The sequence below is a fragment of the Electrona antarctica genome (assembly GCF_951216825.1).
Source record: "Electrona antarctica genome assembly, chromosome: 9".
Taxonomy (NCBI): domain Eukaryota; kingdom Metazoa; phylum Chordata; class Actinopteri; order Myctophiformes; family Myctophidae; genus Electrona; species Electrona antarctica.
In genome coordinates, this window is record NC_136790.1 from 11,454,040 (window position 1) to 11,474,683 (window position 20,644).

Here is a 20,644-nt window from a genome sequence, read left to right on the forward strand (position 1 = left end):
AATTAGTACTTTAGAAACAAAGGCAAACAATGAAAACAAATTGAAATAACTAGGCCTATACAGGTATAAGCAGCAAAATGCAAGTATATGAAGTCCTCAGAAAATACTGTGCCACAACAATATAACAAATTTAAAACTAAGATAGGCTACAATGTATTATAAGATATATAATTTTAATAGATAAAATGTATCCTGTAAAACCAAAAAGTAACTCACAATAGAAACCATAATTACTAATTGGGATCCTGCTGCATCTCCTGAGTTAATACCTGAAAAGTGTTCACCTGAACTGTAGATTTAACACAGTGGAATGATCCAAGTCATTTCAGTATACCAAAGTAACAAAACTAGTCGGCAACACAATTGTCTTTCAGTGATCAATATTTAAAATTAAGCATTTACATACTACTACTGAATAGCATATAACTATGCAAGCATTTGTAAGTGAGAAAGCTTAATATAAAGGCAAACTCTTATCCAAAACTTACTTCAATGAACAACTCAACCTTGTTGAATACAGTACATTCCTAGATTACAAAGTGGCTATTTGAAAACAATATCATACAATAGTAACTATAGTTGAACTGAAGGGGGTGGTATGGGTAAAGAGGCCTGGATCTGAGAATCAGAGAGTCACAGGTCTGTCCATGTTAAATCTCTGGGGTCTGGTATTTTGTTTTAAAATACAAAATGACCATCCTTTTTCTCCGGGACTGACATCTCCGACTCCAGAGGATTAAGAGAGAGTAATCTGTTCACCACACATTGAGCTTGCAGCCGGGCTTGTGGTTCGTGATCCCAACAGTCTGTCATTATTTCCTGCAGTGCAAATCCCTGAAAATAACATTCAGTTGGACATTAGTTCTAGTTAACACATGGGTCTATACATTGTTTTATTTATTCAATATCCACTACATTTACACATAGGCTATATATTTTGTTTATGTTATCAAGGTTATATTAATTTCATTTGTTTGGTACACTTTTACACTCTCTGAGCTGAGCTAAATTAACACACACATATATGTGTATATATATATATATATATATATATATATATATATATATATATATTGCAATTAGTGGAATTATACCTGGTGACTCTCTTTCCAGTGTGGGGGTATGGAGGGCCTCTGTCGCATCTCATACACATACTGGATGAATTGCATTCCACTGGGTCCAAGCTCAGCTTCATAAGGCATGTAATGCTGTGGCACTGGGCTACCTGCAGATGGAGACATTTCATCAAAAAGGAATGGACAGTTAACTGCATTGACCACACAGACAAAAAACAAAACATTAAACAAAAACGTAATATACCTTGTTGATTGTATCAAAGTCAGAATACTCTTATTTCAATCAGTGTTAAATTCTAAGTCAAAGTTCTTCCCAAGTACTTCTCCATCACTGGAGAGGGTGGTTATGGCTGCCTGGGGCAGGCAAGGCCTAGGCTACTATCTGCATTACACAAGCAAGATCAGGTGTAGACTAGATAGATAAAGTGCCCCTCTGGGCACAGGTCTCCACCAGGGCATCAGATTGTGGCCTCCTGGTGGCGCTATAATAGGCCAATGTGGAAAAAAGGGTGTCATTACTGGGTGTTCTTACTCCTTGGATGGCAATTGGATGATTTGAGGCATTTTGTTCCAAAAATGTGTTTTGCAAAAATCCACCTGTTGGTGGCGTTATAACAGGCCAATGTGAAAACGGTGGGATATATTCCTGCCTAGAAGGAAAGTCTGTGAAAGATTTCACGGAAATTGCACGCTGCGTTCATGATTTGAGGCTTTTTGTTCAAAACGGGCCAATCCTGCAAACTTTGAAAGCCAATGCCACACACACACACACACACACACACGGACGAACTCACACACACACACACACACACACACACACACACACACACACGCACGCACGTGCACACACACACACACACACACACACACACACACACACACACACACACACACACACACACACACACACACACACACACACACACACACACACACACACACACACACACACACACACACACACAGGGGGGGGGGGACAATAATGGTATAACTGCAAATCTTCATCTACAGTGACGTCTTTTAGAATAGACCAGTGGTTCTCAAAGTGGGTCTTCTAGGGACTTTCCCCGGCTAAATATGTTAATATGGCATTAGTTTAGTTTAATGCCTATAACCAGAGTTTATATGGCCAAAATGTTTTACCATCAAACATGTCTGAGCAGCGCATCCAGATCTCCCAGAGCAGCAGACCCAGAGCATACATATCCGCCTCCAGGAAACAGTACCCACGGTCAAGGTGCACAGAGCCATCCAGCATCTCCGGCGCCATGTAACGCAATGTACCAACTCGATGAAGCTGGAGATCGATAGAGAATTGACAATAGTAGCTCTGTATTAGATACAATGTACAATAAATAAAGTCTACATCATTATTATTATTGTTATTATTATAAAAACAATACATGTCCTTGGTTGGAGCAACAGTCTCTAATCTGTACAAGCTAAGGAACTATTAAGTGTACAACTAAAGGAAACACATCATTGTGAACAATCCAATGAAACTACAAATTTCAACTGTTGCGATTTTGGTATGATCAGATCAAATGCTATGTCGTGACCCCAAGTAAATCTGAGGCTGGGGAAAAAAAGCTTTGAGTTTTTTGGACCCTAGTCATAGAATGATCTACAGACCAAACTTAAACTGCCATTTGTAATACCCCTAGTGAGTTTTAACCAGTCATTGCTCCTGCTTTGACGTATAGCAAACAGTGTTTCTCTAGTTTTATGTATGTATTAGCAAACCTCATTGCTTTTATATATTAGCCTTTATTGGTCGTGTTATTAGACTTTCCTGTTTTTCCTGAGCTTCTTAGGATGTGGGTACTGTATTTATGATTTGTATATGTCTGTCCCTGTTTTTGTTTTGTATTTATTGTTACTGGCATAGCTGTGTTACATTATTTCTCTTGGCCAGTTCACACTTGTAAAAGAGAATTCAGTCTCAATGTTTTTTTACTGGTTAAATAAAAACATAAAAAAACGAACTAGATTGAATAGAATAGAATTTATTTCCCCTGGGTAAACCCCGCAACTCTTATCATTCCATGATGTACTGTTGCCTCATACCATCAGTACAGAAAAGAACATAACAATGGCTGCACGTGGATGTGGAGCTTACCTGATGTCCGGTGGATGGGCCAATGACGGTGGAAAAGCCAAAGTCACACAGGGCACAGGAGCCATCTGCTCTCACAATCACATTGGCACTGCTGAGGTCTCTGTGGGCCACTGCAGGTTTGTGCACACCTGCATGGTGTGTGTGTGTGTGTGTGTGTGTGTGTGTGTGTGTGTGTGTACAACAACAATACAATTATATACTGTATATCCACACACAGACACACATGCATGCATATACTGATGATCTGGATTTCTTGGCGTACCTATTTTGGGCACGTCATTATTGGCACATATTTTTCACACATTCTCAAAATGTTACAAGCTAATAAAGTGTCACTGCAATCCAATGTGAGCTTAGATCTTCTATTTTTTCTACCCGCTGTACAACGAAGTATATGCATTAAGTCATTAACAGTTTTTACTACCACCACACGCACGCACGCACACACACCACGGTTGTTCTATGGTCTATTACCCTGTCTGTGAAAGTCAGAATGAAGGTAGGCCAGTCCCTGTGACAGAGACAGGGACAACTTCAGTGATGACACCCAGTCACTTGTCGTCTTAGAAAGAAAGGAATGGAGGGAACCCTATAATGAACAAGACACCAACAGATAATGTGAACACACATGCAGCCAGCAGGATAATTACAGTATAGCTAACTAAAACGAATGACTAAAACTGTAATTGGGGAAAAGATTTAATAAAAACCTAAATAATAATAAAAATTAGTCTTTATATTACAAAACAATATATAACTATTGTTATAGATTGAAACTGTATTGTGTGTTTACAAAACTATAACTAAAACGAACTCGAATAATAGAGAAAATGGCAATGGTTTTAGTCTTTGTCAGTAGGCCTATCCGATATTCTTCTTAGTAAATAGGGAAAATAGCCAATATAAAAGTTTACAACAAAAGTTCAAATTTCAATGTGTTGTGAGCTTGTAGATCGCCTATCTTCACTATTCTTCTGAGCTTTTTGAATCTCGCCCCATGGCCCTGACTGCCGCATATTTCAATAAAATTCTTAAACTAACACTAAAACTAATAAAAACTAAACCAAAACTAAGCATCTTCAAAAAGAAAAAAAGAAAAGGCAAACCCACTTTAAAAAGTGAAATTTAAACAGAAATGGGAAACTAAAAAGTTTAAACAAAATATTACAAATACAATCAAATGAATGTATAATAACCTTGGCAGCCAGTTCCAGAACAATCATCCACTCTCCACCCTGCAGTCCCCTCCCAGCACCCAGGAAGTGGACAATCCCAGGGTGATTCAGCAGTGGCAGTTCATAAACCAGCTTCTCCGAGGTGAACTCGCGCTTTCTAGCTGCAGGGAACACCTTCACTGCCACCAAAGCTCCCTGATACTTCCCCTGCCATACTGTTGCAAAATAGCCACGACCCACAATCTAAAAAAGGATATGAATAGAACCGAACAGGTTTATAGATAACACATGAGATACCCGATACTTCAGAGCAAAAGTTCAACCTAAGCACTGTCTTACTGTAAAAGATGGAATCATCAAAACCCTGCTATAACATTATACTTGAAGACTATTGAACGTGGAATACAAATCAGCCTTTCTCCTACCTGTTGCAGCTCTATGTCGAAGCAGTCAATCTTTGGCGATTCCAGTGATATAATAGGATCATGGTGAAGATCTGAGATCATAAAAGTGATTGTGAGCAAATTAATTGCTAGAGAAAATACAACTATGGATGATGTATTTCATTCATTCATTTTAAGCGAATCCTGGTTGGAAACTAGAAAAGTGCTGGAGTAGTCCGGCAGCCGAGGTGGACGGGTGGGAAATCTGGTCTTTTTTAAAGCATAAGGAAAGTTTGACATTTTTGACAATTTTGCCTGCCATAGGATGTTAATGGTAGGGTCACAAGAAACCTACTATAAAAAAATTGCTCAATACTGACAGCCGGTCAGCAAGTGGATTCATAAATGTATGTATATAAATATAGACGATATTTTAGGTAGGCCAATAAAAAAGACTATATGCCAAATGTCCCACTTTAAACAAAAGAAGCCTGTCGGCTGCCAGACTAGAGTGATACTTCAAAGTAACAAATAAGTGGATATAAAGGGAGTGTTGTGTACCAAGGTCAGCTCACAGGAGAAACGAGTGAAGATGTGCCAAGGTTAAAGATGTGGGAAAATATGTCTTAAAGGTGTTTGAGCAAACATCCCCCCTTTCCTCACTAATTCATTTTATACAGCCCTTCTGATAAGAACGTATGACCAAGTCATTCTGCGTTGAGATAGTCATTCGGTACGTTGCTTTGTCTGTAGCAGTGGTGGAAAACATTTTGTACTTAAGTAAAAGTCTACAATGTAACTAAAGTTTTCATAAAGTACAATATTTGCCTCTGAGATGTAGTGGAGTAAAGTAAAAGTACTGAAAATTGGAAATACTCACTTAATCCATTGAGACCTGGAACGCATCCATGTCACGTTAGCGTTTAACCACATTAACCATTAACCCATTTTGGGGCGGGAACCCCTTTTGGTGTTTTAAACATTGTTATAATTTAGCTATTGAAAAATAGCAGATCTACAAGCTCATAGCGCGCCACCGAGTGGCGCGCTATGAACTTGTAGATCTGCTATTTTTGAAAAATCGTTAAAATGTGCCTCAAATCTTTGCGAAAATTGTCATGATTTAGAAAATTTCGACGTCAGGCCTGAATGGGTTAAAGTAAAAGAAAATACCTCAAAATTGTACTTAAGTACAACACTTGAGTAAATGAGTAAATGCTTTACATCACTGATCTGTAGAAGATGATTGAGAAAAGAATGGGAGTGACAGTAGTGGGTTGCTATCAAAATCTGAAGAATCAAGACAACAGACTCTTCTGTGTGTATGTCCATCCCACACTTGTAATCATCAGCTGCAATCTCACACTGGTAGCCTTGGACACTGGTTCTCAACATGGGGTCCAGGGACCCCCAGGGGTCCTTGAGGAGTGCCAGGAGGTCTCCAGCTAAAGGACTGACCAAATGGACACTTATGGGTCTACAGCTCAGTGTACAAATGGAACCTCATTTGGACCGCAATGGAAACAAGCTAAGCTTTTTTTCTTTATCCTTTTGAATATGGTGGGTCAGATGTATATTACATCATGTGACATGTTTTATTTCATGATCAACCAATCAATTGTACGCTTTTCTTTTGGTTAAAAAAGTTAAATAAGTTTCTATATTCTCATAGTACTGCTAGTATTGCTAAAATAGTGTTTGCTCCATAACAGGGGTCACCAATGTCTCTCCAGATCAGTAAAAAGAAAATCTTAAAAAAAAAGAAAATACAATTTAAGCTTATACTGTAATTGGGTTATCTCTCGTGATTGGATGAAATTTGCCACCCTCCTGAAAATCAATGTTCTCTTTGTTAAAGAGCTGGCGAGATGAGGAGTCAGATGAACTGACTTTTTGTTTTAAAAATATATCACTTAATTAATCTTCAAAATCTTTAACACTGAGAATTGTACAGAAAACAAATCATATGAAATGGGCGTCTGTGGCCAAAACAGTAGCAATGTTGGTGCTGGGCAGCTTCAAGACACGTACTGTTATTATGAAGGAAGGGCATACACAAACATTTACTGCAAAGATGGGAATAATATACCAGAATGCGTTTAAACCATGAAGGATCCTACTGTTACCCTTAACACTACAACGATGTCTCCACTTGACAGCCACGATGCACAGGACCAGAAAGGTTCCAACAGGAATAACAATGAAAGCAACTGTCAAAGAAAAAGAGAGAAGAAAATGTAAAAAAAGACAGACAACACTAAATAAACAAATAAAGCCTGATCACACTGAGCTTGCAGATCTTCTATTTTCAGTGTCGAACACATGATATGATGAAGTATAAATCTTAATGGGAACGGAGTCAACAGACTCTACTCAGCTGTTTCAAGAGTGTGTAGGTACCTACACAACATAGGTACTGCCCTTTTAGTTTGATTAATCTAATAAGGCAGGACGTACGCTTATCTGAATGGCTAGAGACACACTGAATGTCTCATATGGAGGAGACATAAATAAATCTGCATACAAGAATATCAAAGAACAACAAAAAAACAATATATGTGGCTCACATTCTTAATAGGCCAAAATAAAACATTTGACAGAATGATAATACACAATTACAATGATCTATCTATGCGCTACGTGTATTTAAAAATGAAAAACTGGAACGAGCAATTGGATACATTATAATACCTTTAGAATATGAATCAAGCTGTTTGTCAGGCTCTTCGTCATCTCGGCTCCATGTCAGCTGTGCATTACAGAGGTCTACGTTGCACTCACACACAACCATAATACCACGGCGAATGGAGCCCTGGCAGGTTGCAGTTGGACAAGACTCCTGAACTATAGAACAAGCTGTAACAGACAAACAAAAGCTGCTCCTTAACGGCGGGAACCCCTTTTGGTGTTTTAAACATTATGTTATAATTTAGCTATTGAAAAATAGCAGATATGCAAGCTCATAGCCTCAGAGCTTGTAGGTCTGCTATTTTTGAAAAATCGTGAAAATATTTATTTCAGAAAAATGGAGGCTTTAGAAGATTTTTTTTTAATTTCGACGTCAGGCCTAAATGGGTTAAGCCCCATATGATCAGTGGTGGACAAAGTGCTCAAATGTTTTACTTAGTAAAAGTATCAATACTGCAATATAGAACTACTTTGTTACAAGTAAAAGTTCATAATTCAAAATTTAGTATTTAAAGTATAAAATTTACAATTTACAATTTAGGCATTTAGCAGACGCTCTTAATCCAGAGCGACTTACATTAGGCAAGAACACAAGTATGGGAATACATCACATATATAAAATGCATTTATCAAGAAACATGCGTAAGCTAAGAACGTAACTAGATCTATATAATGACGCTATACATATTAACTATACATATATACTATACTATGCTATACAAATGTACTATGATGTGCTATGACTACATACAATGCAATTATTGTGCTGTCTACATGACATGCTATAAGTCTGTTTCAAATGCTATCTAAGTCTAAAAAGTGCTATCTAAGGGGGTAGGATAAGTGCTATGGGCCACGATGGAGTCTGAAAAGGTGGGTCTTCAGACTACGGCGGAAGATTGGGAGTGATGCTGCAGTTCTGATTGCAACGGGGAGTGCATTCCACAGTTTTGGGGCCAGAAGGGAGAAGAGTTTGGGACGTGTGGAGCATTGTCCCGGTGTTTTTAGTGAGGGTACTTCCAGCTTTCCTGCGTTGGCTGATCTGAGTGCGCAGTATAAAAGTATTGGTATCAAAATGTACTTAAAGTACCAAAAGTAGAACGTACTCACTATGCATGCAGAAGGTCTCATTTCAAGTTTTCAAATGTATAAAAATCTTTTGAAAATCTGCCACGCATTGTGAGCTTGTAGATCGACTATTTTCAAATGGCAAAAATGTGTATAGGGCTGAAGTTGTTAATGTGTGTTTTGTAATAATATTCAAAATCTACAAGGTACATTTTTTCAAATAATTGTAGTGGAGTAAAAGTACAAATTTTGGACCTGAAATGTAGTGGAGTGGAAGTAAAAGTATTGGAAATTAGAAATACTCAAGTAAAGTACAGATACCTAAAAAGTGTACTTAAGTACAGTACTTACAGTAAGTAAATATACTTAGATACTTTCTACCACTGCCCATGATCAATCAACGCTTTAGTCAGCGTTGCACGCCTAAAATAACAACTCTGCAAACTCACAATGTGCCGCATGCACGTCACTGTGAGCAGTGAGATTGTAGATCTGACATTTCAGGCTTACGACAGCGCATAGATTTTTCATTTATGTGCAAGATCCACTTATTTTGCCTACACCCAGTAAAATCCTTTATTTTAATTTCAATTTGAGAGTGCAAAAATGCTCCAGTAACGTCCATTTTTATATTTGGTTGCACTCGGTTGTTGCGCTCTAAAAAATAGCAGATCTACAAGCTCACAACGCATCTGTAGATCTGCTATTTTCAACATACAACGTATATATATATATATATATTCTTATTTACTAAAATAATAAAATGACTAAAACTAAATTAAATTGTATTCAAACGACTGTGACTAAACTTTAAACTAAATCAAATTTTGCTGTCAAAATCAACACCGGTGCCAGGGTTGAGTATACTTTGTCCACCACAGCTTACCCATCAGGTCGAGTACAGGCTGGTCATCGACCAGAACGTAGTAGACCACAGCTTACCCATCAGGTCGAGTACAGGCTGGTCATCGACCAGAACGTAGTAGGCCGCACAGCAGTCTGTGTGTGCACAGCTTACCCATCAGGTCGAGTACAGGCTGGTCATCGACCAGAACGTAGTAGGCCGCACAGCAGTCTGTGTGTGTGCAGGTCTGCTCTGAGCCGCTCACATTGCCAGCCTGGATGGATGACATGTGCGGCTTCGTCCTGTTGATCTTAAATGCACAGCGTCTCCCCTGAGCACGCTCTACCATACACCAAAAGATGCAGCCTGCACAATCAAATTACTCAGTGTTAATTTAACTCTGAGAGAGATTAAATAACTCTGAGATTTGGTCCATCATAAGAATATATTATATGATGATTATTTAACTATGAGAGTCGGGTCAACCGGGTCAACCATAAGACAGCCATACAACAAAAAAATGCATCCTGCACAGTCAAATTCTCAGAGTTAATTTAATTTAACTCTGTAGCCAAACATAACCAGACAAAACTGCCAGAGCTAAAACATATATAGTCTGGCCATGCCAGCTATGTGGGCACCTCAATGTTAAATTGGCATTTTTTCCCCAAAAAGTAAAAAAGAAACATACTGTGTGTGTGTGTGTGTGTGTGTGTGTGTGTGTGTGTGTGTGTGTGTATATATATATATATATATATATATATATATATATATATATATATATATACACACACACATATATATATATACACACACACACACAATTATATATATATAATTATTTATTTATTTTCCAAAAAGAGAAGTAAACCTTCCAAGGGACTGCACACTACAGGGAATAGAGACCAACTTACGGCATTATCAACTTATTTATTAGCATGACGCGTGCTATGACATATATAAAGAATTTGGAAAATGGTCTGACCGTTTGAAATTCAAGGCCAAATATTTTCTAAAATAGTTACAAATTGCTACAAAACCTGTGGCTACTAGCTAGCCAGCCAGTAGCCAGTAGCCAGCCAGTAGCCAACAAGAAGTTAAATGTAGGCCTGATAATGATGTAGCCTACCATGCATCTACAAAACTCCATCTTCACATTACTTCAGACCATTTTCAAAACTAATTATTTTACATTTTGGAAACAATAGGTGCCCATAGTGTAGGCTACTTTTCCTGTATACTGTAACTCTGAGAGTTAAATGGATGGACATTTCCATCCAGAGAAGAAGCGAAATGGTGTGTGGTGTAAATAAAATAATTTAAAATATTTAAATAACTTGGATAGTTTTTCCTCCCCTGACATTTTGTTATTATTGTAAAATATGGTGCAGTAATAAACACATCTACATGCCCAATATACAATATACTATGACAATACATACTGTATAAGTATATGTATTATTATGTAGTATATTGTATAGAAATGTCTTATCTCGATATATTTTTTTCAATGTATGCCCTGTTTAAATAGCGAAAATAGCTGACATTGAAAATGTAAGTGTTAAGCATGTGTGTGTGTGTGTGTGTGTGTGTGTGTGTGTGTGTGTGTGTGTGTGTGTGTGTTTAGAATTATTGAACCAAGAAAAAGTATCAAGAGCATAACAGTAATAAGATCTTGTGACCAAATGATGACTACATTGGATCCATTGAAACACAGTTCTAAACACAGTTCTAAAAGTGGGGCTGAGGGGTTTCCAGGGGAGTCAAAATTATTGATAATTTCACTACTAAATTATAATCAACTCTCTCCATTGTTATCTATCCATCTACAGTACAGACAGTTGTATAAGTCTGTACTAAATGTATAATAATCTTCTCTCGTGGGAGAACGTATTGTCAAATGGAAACGCCAAGTATTCACTCTAACCCAGCTTCCATTTAAATAGCATGTGTTTCCAGTCATAATATACAGTATTCAATGTGAACCAGACAATGCGTTGATACACTTTTGCACCTTATGTCTAACCTCATGTAAATAGCTGTACCTGCTGGTGTTTGCTATGTGTATAGATGTAGATATTAGACTTTTTCCCCTCCTTGACATGTTTTTCTTTATAGTTAGATTGTTCTTCCTTGCTCTCCCTGACCGCCCCACCTCTTAATTTCTCTTTCTGAAAACCACAAAGATGATAGAGCTTTCACAAAAAACTTATTTCACCCACTTCTTTACAACACTAAACCTGTGATGGGACAATAAAGTTGATCCTGATTCTGAGTACAAAATTAACAATAAGACCACACAGCATGTGCAATTTGAAATGATGGTCATGTCTAACAGCACAGAGAAAAGCATAGTCTACTGTACTTACCGACGGCTGCAAACAGCGTCCATCGATGCAGGTTCATGGTCAATCTGAACGCACACTGGCCAGGGAGTGTCCATATCAGCCATGGGAAAGAGGGGAGTCAAACTTTTCTCACGTCACTCCCACTATGACACAGTTGCGCCCATACTTGCGCGCACGCGCACACACACACACACACACACACACACACACACACACACACACACACACACACACACACACACACACACACACACACACACACACACACACACACACACACACACACACAGAGAGACAGACAGACAGGCAGGCAGGCAGGCAGGCAGGCAGGCAGGCAGACAGACAGACAGACAGACAGACAGACAGACAGACAGACAGACAGACAGACAGACAGACACACACACATTTTAACTATTTATTTATGTACAAAGGATATGCATACAAGAACACAAATATTATAGGTGCATTAGAGTTACATCTGCAAAATCATGGCATGTGTTTGCATGATACACAAACACATTACAGAACAAATGGAACAGTTATGGGGGTCTGTGGCCTAATGTATACCAAACTTGGGGTCCTTGAAATAAAACATGTTTTAATTAGAACCACTGCTCAAGACCACATTTTGGTTAGTCAAGTGTGGGTCTCACTCTCACCTCCTGACCGGACTGCATGAGGCCGGGCTCAATGTTAGCCTTATGGACCAGCACACACAGTCAATGTTAGCCTTATGGACCAGCACACACAGTCAATGTTAGCCTTATGGACCAGCACACACAGTCAATGTTAGCCTTATGGACCAGCACACACAGTCAATGTTAGCCTTATGGACCAGCACACACAGTCAATGTTAGCCTTATGGACCAGCACACACAGTCAATGTTAGCCTTATGGACCAGCACAGTGAGGCCGGGCTCAATGTTAGCCTTATGGACCAGCACACACAGTCAATGTTAGCCTTATGGACCAGCACAGTGAGGCCGGGCTCAATGTTAGCCTTATGGACCAGCACACACAGTCAATGTTAGCCTTATGGACCAGCACACACAGTCAATGTTAGCCTTATGGACCAGCACACACAGTGAGGCCGGGCTCAATGTTAGCCTTATGGACCAGCACACACAGTCAATGTGTGTATGTTTAAGTTTGCTTTGGGGTTACATTTTAATCCCAAGAAAATGGAAATGTACTTTCAAATGGCGTGAAGAGATTCTTCTGTGCAGTCAATTCTATAATTTATTTCAACCAGTCAATCTTCTATCCTCCTTTTTATCCCCCTAAGCCTGTCACTCTCACCCCACATATATAATGTTATTGCTATTCACTTTTTTCTTTTGGGCTCTATTGTTATCAGTATGTGAATTCCACAATAAACACAGTAACCGGAAATCACCCCATAACACAATTAGGAATACGTTTACTGAGGTTATTGTGACCGATTACTATGAAAAACCTGTCAGTGACTCCGTCACGCCACCATATGGCCGTCAGTCCGTCACGCCTCTTGAGTCGTGACACGTCAAGCCATATGGTCGTCAGTCCGTCATGCCTCGTGACACTCTCCATATATGACCATCTCCAAATATGAAGATCACACTGACACTGACCTCATCAAACCTTGGATAGCCATACATGGAGAAGACTGGATCATCACCTAGATCTGCATATATAGAGCCTGTTCTGACATTCCATATGTTGAGCGTACCGTGGCGTACCCCACCCGTCCTTCCTCTTCGATGTCTCCATTTTGACTGATACCTGTCCATTCAAACTCTAGACGGGCCCGCCCTAAAGTTATTAGTCAAGCCGCGACCGGCAGCCGGGTGAAAACCAGAGTTCTCAACAGGCCCAAAAATTAGCTGCAGGGCCCTCATCAAACCCTGTACACTCAAGACACTGCCCCCACCACCACCCTTAGATCTCCATATATGGAGCTGACATGTTCTGACATTCTATATGTTGATCTGACCACATCAAACCCTGTACACTCAAGACACTGCCCCCACCACCACCCTTAGATCTCCATATATGGAGCTGACATGTTCTGACATTCCATAATGTCGATCTGACCTGATCAAACCCTGTACACTCAAGACACGCTCCATATTATGGCCAGTACATAATTCATTCCATATGATCTGACCCCCCATGCCAAAGCGCCAGCGCTCTCCCAGCAGTCTGCCGTATGGGGCAAGGTCGCTTCTCGCCCTCAGGGCGTCTTACTGGTGTTTAGGAATACCAGATAAAGATCCTAAACACCAGTAAGACACCCTGAGGGCGAGAAGCGACCTTGCCCTATACAACACCCATTGTAGAGCTAGGCCTACCCTATTTCATCATACTTTCAAAGCAAATATAAAGTTGGCATTACAATTTTAAGATTAGAAGATCTTAGAACCAATTGGTTCTAAAACATTTTCATGTCAAACTGATTTGGCTGTGGACCCCCATCTGAAAAGGTTTTGTGCCATGGGACCACCCCATAAGATATTAGGCCTATTTACACATTTTTGTATTGCTCTTTTCAAAATCTTGGTAACTTGTAAACGTATTCAATTGTTTACTTACTAGACATAGCTTTGTGGGCACTGGCAGTTAGGACATTCTAACCAGAAATACCTACCTACAACACGTTTGTTTACAAACGTTCTGGTAATGGCAACAGTGCCGTATGACTCCACTAGGGGTGCAGTTCAGTTCAGTGGTGCATTCGTTTTCAAATTAGATAATTATACCTATCCAATAATGATCTAGGTAGAAGGCGGGTCTAAATCTTAGGTCTAAATACATACATCACGTGACATCAGCTCAACTTGCTGCAGTTTGGACAAGAGCTCGTGAAGCTACCAACATCAATAATTATGGTAATGTAACTTGTCCTACTTCTTCTTTTTGAATGAATTCAAATTCATGTTGTATTTTTTGTGGACGTTTGAGTGAAATATCTTGGATTGATTCAAATGATGTCCCTTCAGGAGAGTGTTTTAGTCCTCACCAAAGAGCTGGCTGATGTCTTTGCAGAGGAGTCTGAAACCGATGGAGCATTTTACGGGTTTTCTGACCATGAAAAGGTCGACTTGAACGTGCGTATGCTGTAGAAATGTGTCTTTGACTCAAGTTCGACTGAAATTATAGCAGTTTTTGCTCCATTGAGTGCTTAAATTATATTATAACAGTAGGCTGCCGCTTTTCACCCCGAAGCCATTGTGAAACTTGGCTGTCATTCACCCACTCACTCTCTCAACTAGTGTGTGACACAATCAAATCACCGAAAAAAAATCATTTTCGATCTCTATAACTTATATCGGGACATAACTGTAAATTGAGGATCCTGAGGTCACATGGTGATGACTGATGAGCCATATGATGGGCCTATGACAGTATGACTCATCATCAAGTTGTAGTTTATTTGTAAAATGATTCGCCAGTGGTTCTCAAACGTTTTCATTTCAAGGACCCCCCCCCCCCCAACCCCCCAGAGTGTATGGAACCAAATCAACAAGGAAACCTGAGAGTCCACAGAACCCACTTTGAGAACCACTGTCTAACAAACCAATGGGAAGGCTGAATTAAATTCTGAGGCGCTTTTTAAACTGCACTATTATACTATATACAGTATATATATTCCTATTGTCTATCTACTTGGCCTGCTCTAGCCATGGTTCACAACATGATGTTTCAGGGATAGGTCCTTTATTCCCTGTACACCAACCATTGTTTCCCAAAATAGCCAATCTACAAGCTCTCTTGTTGTTGAGCATGTTGTTGGCTATTTTTGCCAAATGTTCGGGTATGTTTGCTGTGTTTGTCTTTCAGAATGCAGATAATGAAAATGGATTTGAAACCAAGTCAGAGCCCAACCTTCAAAAGAAAAGGCCTTCATCTAAACGACAAGATACTCAAACGTTCAAGCTGAGGATCGTACTTCGTTCACGAACTTCTACTGAAGAGTATGCCTGTCACAAACCTTACATATTTATCAAAATAGTACTATACTTAAATACTATATTTAAGTTATTTGTCATATCTGCCCTGTGCATTTTGTGTTTACCAAGCCTAAAAAGCAAATGGAAATGTAATGTGTTCCAATGAAAGAATGTGCAATGCACATTAAATACCGGTACACAATATTAATTTAATGTGCAATGCACATTAAATACACAATACACTTAAATAATTAATCACAATTATGTGCAATGACAAACAGTTAAATCATTAATCGTTTGTATGACAATGTATAATAAATGTTAACAAAAATGTCATGATCATGACAGCCCTACTGAAGAGGAGAGTGGTGAGGAGAGGGAAGTGGAGGATGAGAGAAAGTCAAAGAAGAGGAAGCATGTCCGATTTGAGGAGGAGACGGCAGTGGCCCAACCATCTCCATTCAAAGACTGTGGCTCTAATCTACATGATGAATCAAGAAAGTCAAAGAAGGCAAAAAGGGGAAAACCTGTTAAATTTGAAGAGGAGGAGACTGCAGTGGCCCAACCATCTCCATTCAAAGACTCCAAAGCTAATCTACAAGTTGAATTAAGAAAGTCAAAAAGGGGAAAACCTGTTAAATTTGAAGAGGAGGAGACTGCAGTGGCCCAACCATCTCCATCCAAACACTCTGAATCTAATCTACAAGATGAATCAAGAAAGTCAAAGAAGGCTAAAAGGGGAAAGCATGTTAAATTTGAAGAGGAGAGAGCAGTTGCCCGTCCATCTCCATCCAAAGACTCTGACTCGAACCCAGAAGATGAATCTTTTCTTGCCAAGAGGGCTCAGAACATCAAGGCAAATAAAGCAATGGTAAGCCTGGCCAAACAAAACACTTATTTTTTTAACAGGAGCTTTTTGTGAAAGCATCATTCATTCTGTTTTCGGTACGTTTTGTAATATTGCCTTCAGCAAGGTTGGAGTTAGAAAAATGTGTGTGGTATGAGAAATTGCAATGCAGAAATACTGTACTGTACTGTTGCCCATCTACACCGCCTCCAACATACAGTATTGTCATGGCAAAGCCTGAGATTCTTTAACAATTTTGAATCATCTGCAACAGTTGGCTCAGCTGATGGCAGACCTGCAGAAGATGCCAGGTGGTGCAGGGTTACTGAAGAAACGGGCAGCCAAACAGCCAAAACAGAAAAGCGTGGTGAGTGTTTTGTGCACTGCAACAAACACACACTTTATACTTGGTTCAGTTGGTTGACCATGGTGTCCCAGGGTTCTAGCGTTGACCCAGGGCCCTATTTTCACCCGTGCCTTACTCCTTATCCCTAAACTTCTTTGCTTATTTTGAAAAACATTTTAAAATGCTTCCAAAAGCCGATCTACTTCAACACGTTGTGAGCTTGTAGACTGGCTATTTCAACTATTTAAAAATGTTTTTCAAAATGGTAAAAAAGGCAAAGAAGTTCAGGGATGAGGGATAAGACACTGGCAAATAGGGCCCAAATCTCTTGGTCAAAAAAGCCAATACACACAATCTGTTTTTAAAGGGTTTTTTTAGGGCGTTTCTGCCATTATTTGATAGTACAGTAAACTGGTGGAGAGTCTGGGAGTGACATGCATAACATCTGCCGCTGGGCTCGGGAATCAAACCTGGGACTCTGTGTGAAGCATCAGAACACAATGTGGTACTACGCACCATAAGCATCTACCGCCGGTACCCCCAGATCTACAAGCTTGTAGATCAGCCATTTTTGCAGAATATAGGGAAGCTAGGGTTCAATAATGTATACGGTCAAATCACCCACAGTGTCTTGAATAAATGACAGAAAAGAAAACATGACTTTTGTTGTAAAGCTGATGAAGCCAGTCAGATGGAGGTTTCTCTTGCTTGCAGTGTCCCCCGCGCAGTGCAGGAGAGTCCAGGAAGAACCCTGAGCGTGTGGCTCGGCGTCAGACGCGCTCCATGGGGTCGTGTGACTCCCCCGCTCCCCAGGAGACAGAGCTGGAGCTCAGCTTGGAGGAGGAGCTCTGTGAGGTTAGCCGTTTTTTCTATTGATTTCTCATAAGCTGCATGGCCACAGCTGGCTGACGGCTAGCCCATGTGGGAGCATTTCCAGGAAAAGGGGAAACTCAAACTCAAGTCATCATGGGCTTGAGTCTGTTTTGACAAATCATTTTCAATAGTCTACTTTCCTCACTCATTCAATTACACTTGCGTTGTAAATGGTCAGAAAAAAACGTTTTATGACGGTAATATTATGTGGAAGCTTCTAGGGCTGCCTGCAACTATCAGGTAGTTTCTGATTATTCTATCAGTTACTTATCAATTGAAGAGTTATAAACAACTAAATCAATGGTCTGATTAACCACCCTTTTTTATACTTCACCATACGTGGCACGTAACACAACGTTGTTGTGCACAAATAAGAGATCTACAAGCTGAGCTTATAGCTCTCTGCTGGTAGAGGTGCTATTTCCACTATTTTTGAAAATATTATCCAAGTCTTTTTTTTAAATAACTGATTTTAAACAATAGTTCTTTAAACAGAACTGTTGCATCCTTGTGAATCGATTAAATATTACATGGAATGCTCAGTCCAGAGTTGTGTTCCAGGTACGCCGCGCCCCACGGAGTCGTGGCGCTCCGCGGCCCAATCAGAGCAAACCTCACGTCATCCGTCCAGTGAGCGATATAACGGAGCATGAGCTGCAGCGGGTGGCAGATGTGACCACTGTGAAGGTCTACAACAGTGCCACGGTTCGTTCTTAACTCCAGTTTGGTTCACAGACAAGTTCATTGCACCAGTAGTTCTCAAAAGTGGGGCATTTGATGAGGTCTTACCTTAACCCTATTTAAAGTTCGACTATATATCGACTATTTTCGAAACATTTAAGGTGGCCTTACACTAGCCGATTTTTTCAATCTGATAGCACCACACACTACAGGATAATCGGAGCGGGGCAGAGCAAATATCACCCCCCGAGCGTCAAAAATCCCCGATTATCGGCTAGTGTAAGGCCACCTTTAGAAATCTAAACGACAACAGTTTGTAGGGTAGCTATTTGGGGGGGGAAAGAAATCTTGAAAATGTGGAAATAAATATCTTGTAACTGAAGAACATAAGATCAAGCCATTATCACTAGCCAGTAATTTTAGGAATATACCGTACAGTAGGTGTAGGACGGAACACCCTATGGACAACAAATCATTTTATGAAATGCATCCGTTAGCTGTTTATTTTAGACTAAAGGTTGGAGAAAAACTTGCCTAATTAGAATGAAACGAGTCAACCCCACACTTGGGCTCGGCACTGTATTGATATTATGTCCATATCTTGATATGAAACTAAATATCTGGGATTTTGGATATCATGACATGGCTTTTCCTGATTTCAATCACTTATGACTTATTTTATACATTGAAACATTTTCCAACAATATATTTTTTTCTTCCAAGGGCTCTACTTGCCACCAGTGCAGACAGAAGACCATTGACACAAAGACGTGCTGCCGCAGTGAGGATTGTCGTGGGATTCAAGGCCAGTTCTGTGGACCGTGCCTGAGGAACAGATACGGAGAGGATGTCAAGACCGCACTTCTTGATCCGGTTGGTTAGCTTCTGTGGTGGACAGTAACAAAAGTACTCACAGCGACGGGTTGTGAGCTTGTAGATCTAAACTAAGCCTTACAAAACTAAACCAGCCAACCCACATTAAAAACCACTTAAAACAGAAATTGAAAACTTGTCAAAATAAAAACTAATGAAAAACTCTAATCATGTACTGCGTTCATGGTCACTGCAGCTGTGCATTCTCTGTAGAGGATGCCAAGACCGCATTTCTTCTTGATACAGTCGCTTATCTTTGTCTCAACTATCTCATTCTGCACCATTATAGCCTCGTTATCGGAGGTACGATGTGCACCACTGTTTCCCAAACATTGGGCCAGGACACATTTTTAAGGGTCATGACACAATCCTTATTTGTTTCCTATATATTTTTTTTTTAAATGTCCATTTTATTTAAAATCCAACTTCTTCTGAAATAATTATCTTATTGAAGTTTTATATTTAAAGAAACCAGTGATTTTCACTGTTAAATTCTTAAATGTGATGTATTTTTGGGGTCTCGAGCTTGGGAAACACTGCTATAAGACTACATTCTGGTAAGAATGAAAGATGTAAATACTAACTCGTGTTCTGTTCAGCAGCTGAACCTGGCCTGTCTCAAAATCAATCTGTCAAAAAAAACAGGGGTACCCAAACTTTTCCGTACCAAGCACCCCCAAATAGCCATAGCTTCTAGCTGTGCGCATCCTCATTGTGGAAAGTAAAGTGGTACCCAAACTTTTCCGTACCAAGCACCCCCAAATAGCCATAGCTTCTAGCTGTGAAATGGATTAAAGTGTAAAAACAAATGTATTGTCTTTGATCATTATTTCTCTTTCAGGAGTGGCAGTGCCCTCCTTGTCGTGGTATTTGCAACTGCAGTTTCTGCCGGGCGCGTGAGGGACGCTGTCCTACTGGCATTCTGCTTCCTCTGGCACAGTACCACGGTTTTTCTGATGTCCACTCCTACCTCACCAGGTAAGTTCACACGGACTGGTCCACTGTCATATGTACGTACTGTAACCTATAGGTTCTTCTGTTTCTTCCATTAAATCTTTGATCAGTTCACATGCAGGTTGGGTTGGAGTAGATTCAAAACGCACTTAGGGGTTTGTCTTGTTCATTTTACTTAAATATTCTCAGATGGTCCAGTTTGTTAAGAAAATTATATATTTTACAACTAAACTCATTCGTTTTCTTCCTTGTCTAGCCTCCGCAACAAACTGAATGGAGAGGAAGCTGAGGATTCATGAATGCAAGCCACTAGATGGTGCAATTGTTCATGTTGCTTTTAAGTTCTTTATGCAAGTTCCATTTTTAATATCTGAATCTTTATGCAAGTTTCTAATATCTGAATAAAATTTTAGTCAAATTGTTTTTCTGAACATGAGATG

At 39.7% G+C, this 20,644-nt stretch overlaps 2 protein-coding genes across 2 annotated transcripts; one reads left to right on the forward strand and one right to left on the reverse strand.

Moving 5' to 3' along the window:
- Nucleotides 1-2: 2 nt before the first annotated feature.
- On the reverse strand, nt 3-7,544 carry LOC306929306 (anti-Muellerian hormone type-2 receptor-like; the record flags this gene model as incomplete). The annotated part of the gene is made up of 9 exons (XM_079509747.1): nt 3-834; nt 1,095-1,225; nt 2,220-2,373; nt 3,196-3,323; nt 3,670-3,784; nt 4,392-4,613; nt 4,796-4,866; nt 6,880-6,963; nt 7,445-7,544. 9 exons carry the CDS (start codon nt 7,542-7,544, stop codon nt 679-681), a joined length of 1,161 nt encoding a protein of 386 aa, XP_079365873.1. The 3' UTR covers nt 3-678.
- Nucleotides 7,545-14,464: 6,920 nt separating this feature from the next.
- LOC306929722 (uncharacterized protein) lies at nt 14,465-20,640 on the forward strand. Its single transcript, XM_079510366.1, has 10 exons — nt 14,465-14,568; nt 14,680-14,787; nt 15,521-15,654; nt 15,979-16,501; nt 16,752-16,844; nt 17,538-17,678; nt 18,258-18,401; nt 19,101-19,250; nt 20,092-20,228; nt 20,461-20,640. The coding sequence occupies exons 1-10, from the start codon at nt 14,566-14,568 to the stop codon at nt 20,501-20,503; spliced, it is 1,476 nt and encodes a 491-aa protein (XP_079366492.1). The 5' UTR covers nt 14,465-14,565; the 3' UTR covers nt 20,504-20,640.
- The last annotated feature ends 4 nt before the right edge of the window (nt 20,641-20,644 follow it).

Excerpts from the sequence above, each read along its gene's own strand:
- LOC306929722 (XM_079510366.1), top strand. Across the intron at positions 16,845-17,537 it reads AGCCAAAACAGAAAAGCGTG|TGTCCCCCGCGCAGTGCAGG; the intron begins GTGAGTGTTTTG and ends TCTTGCTTGCAG. Across the intron at positions 18,402-19,100 it reads AGGTCTACAACAGTGCCACG|GGCTCTACTTGCCACCAGTG; the intron begins GTTCGTTCTTAA and ends TTTTCTTCCAAG.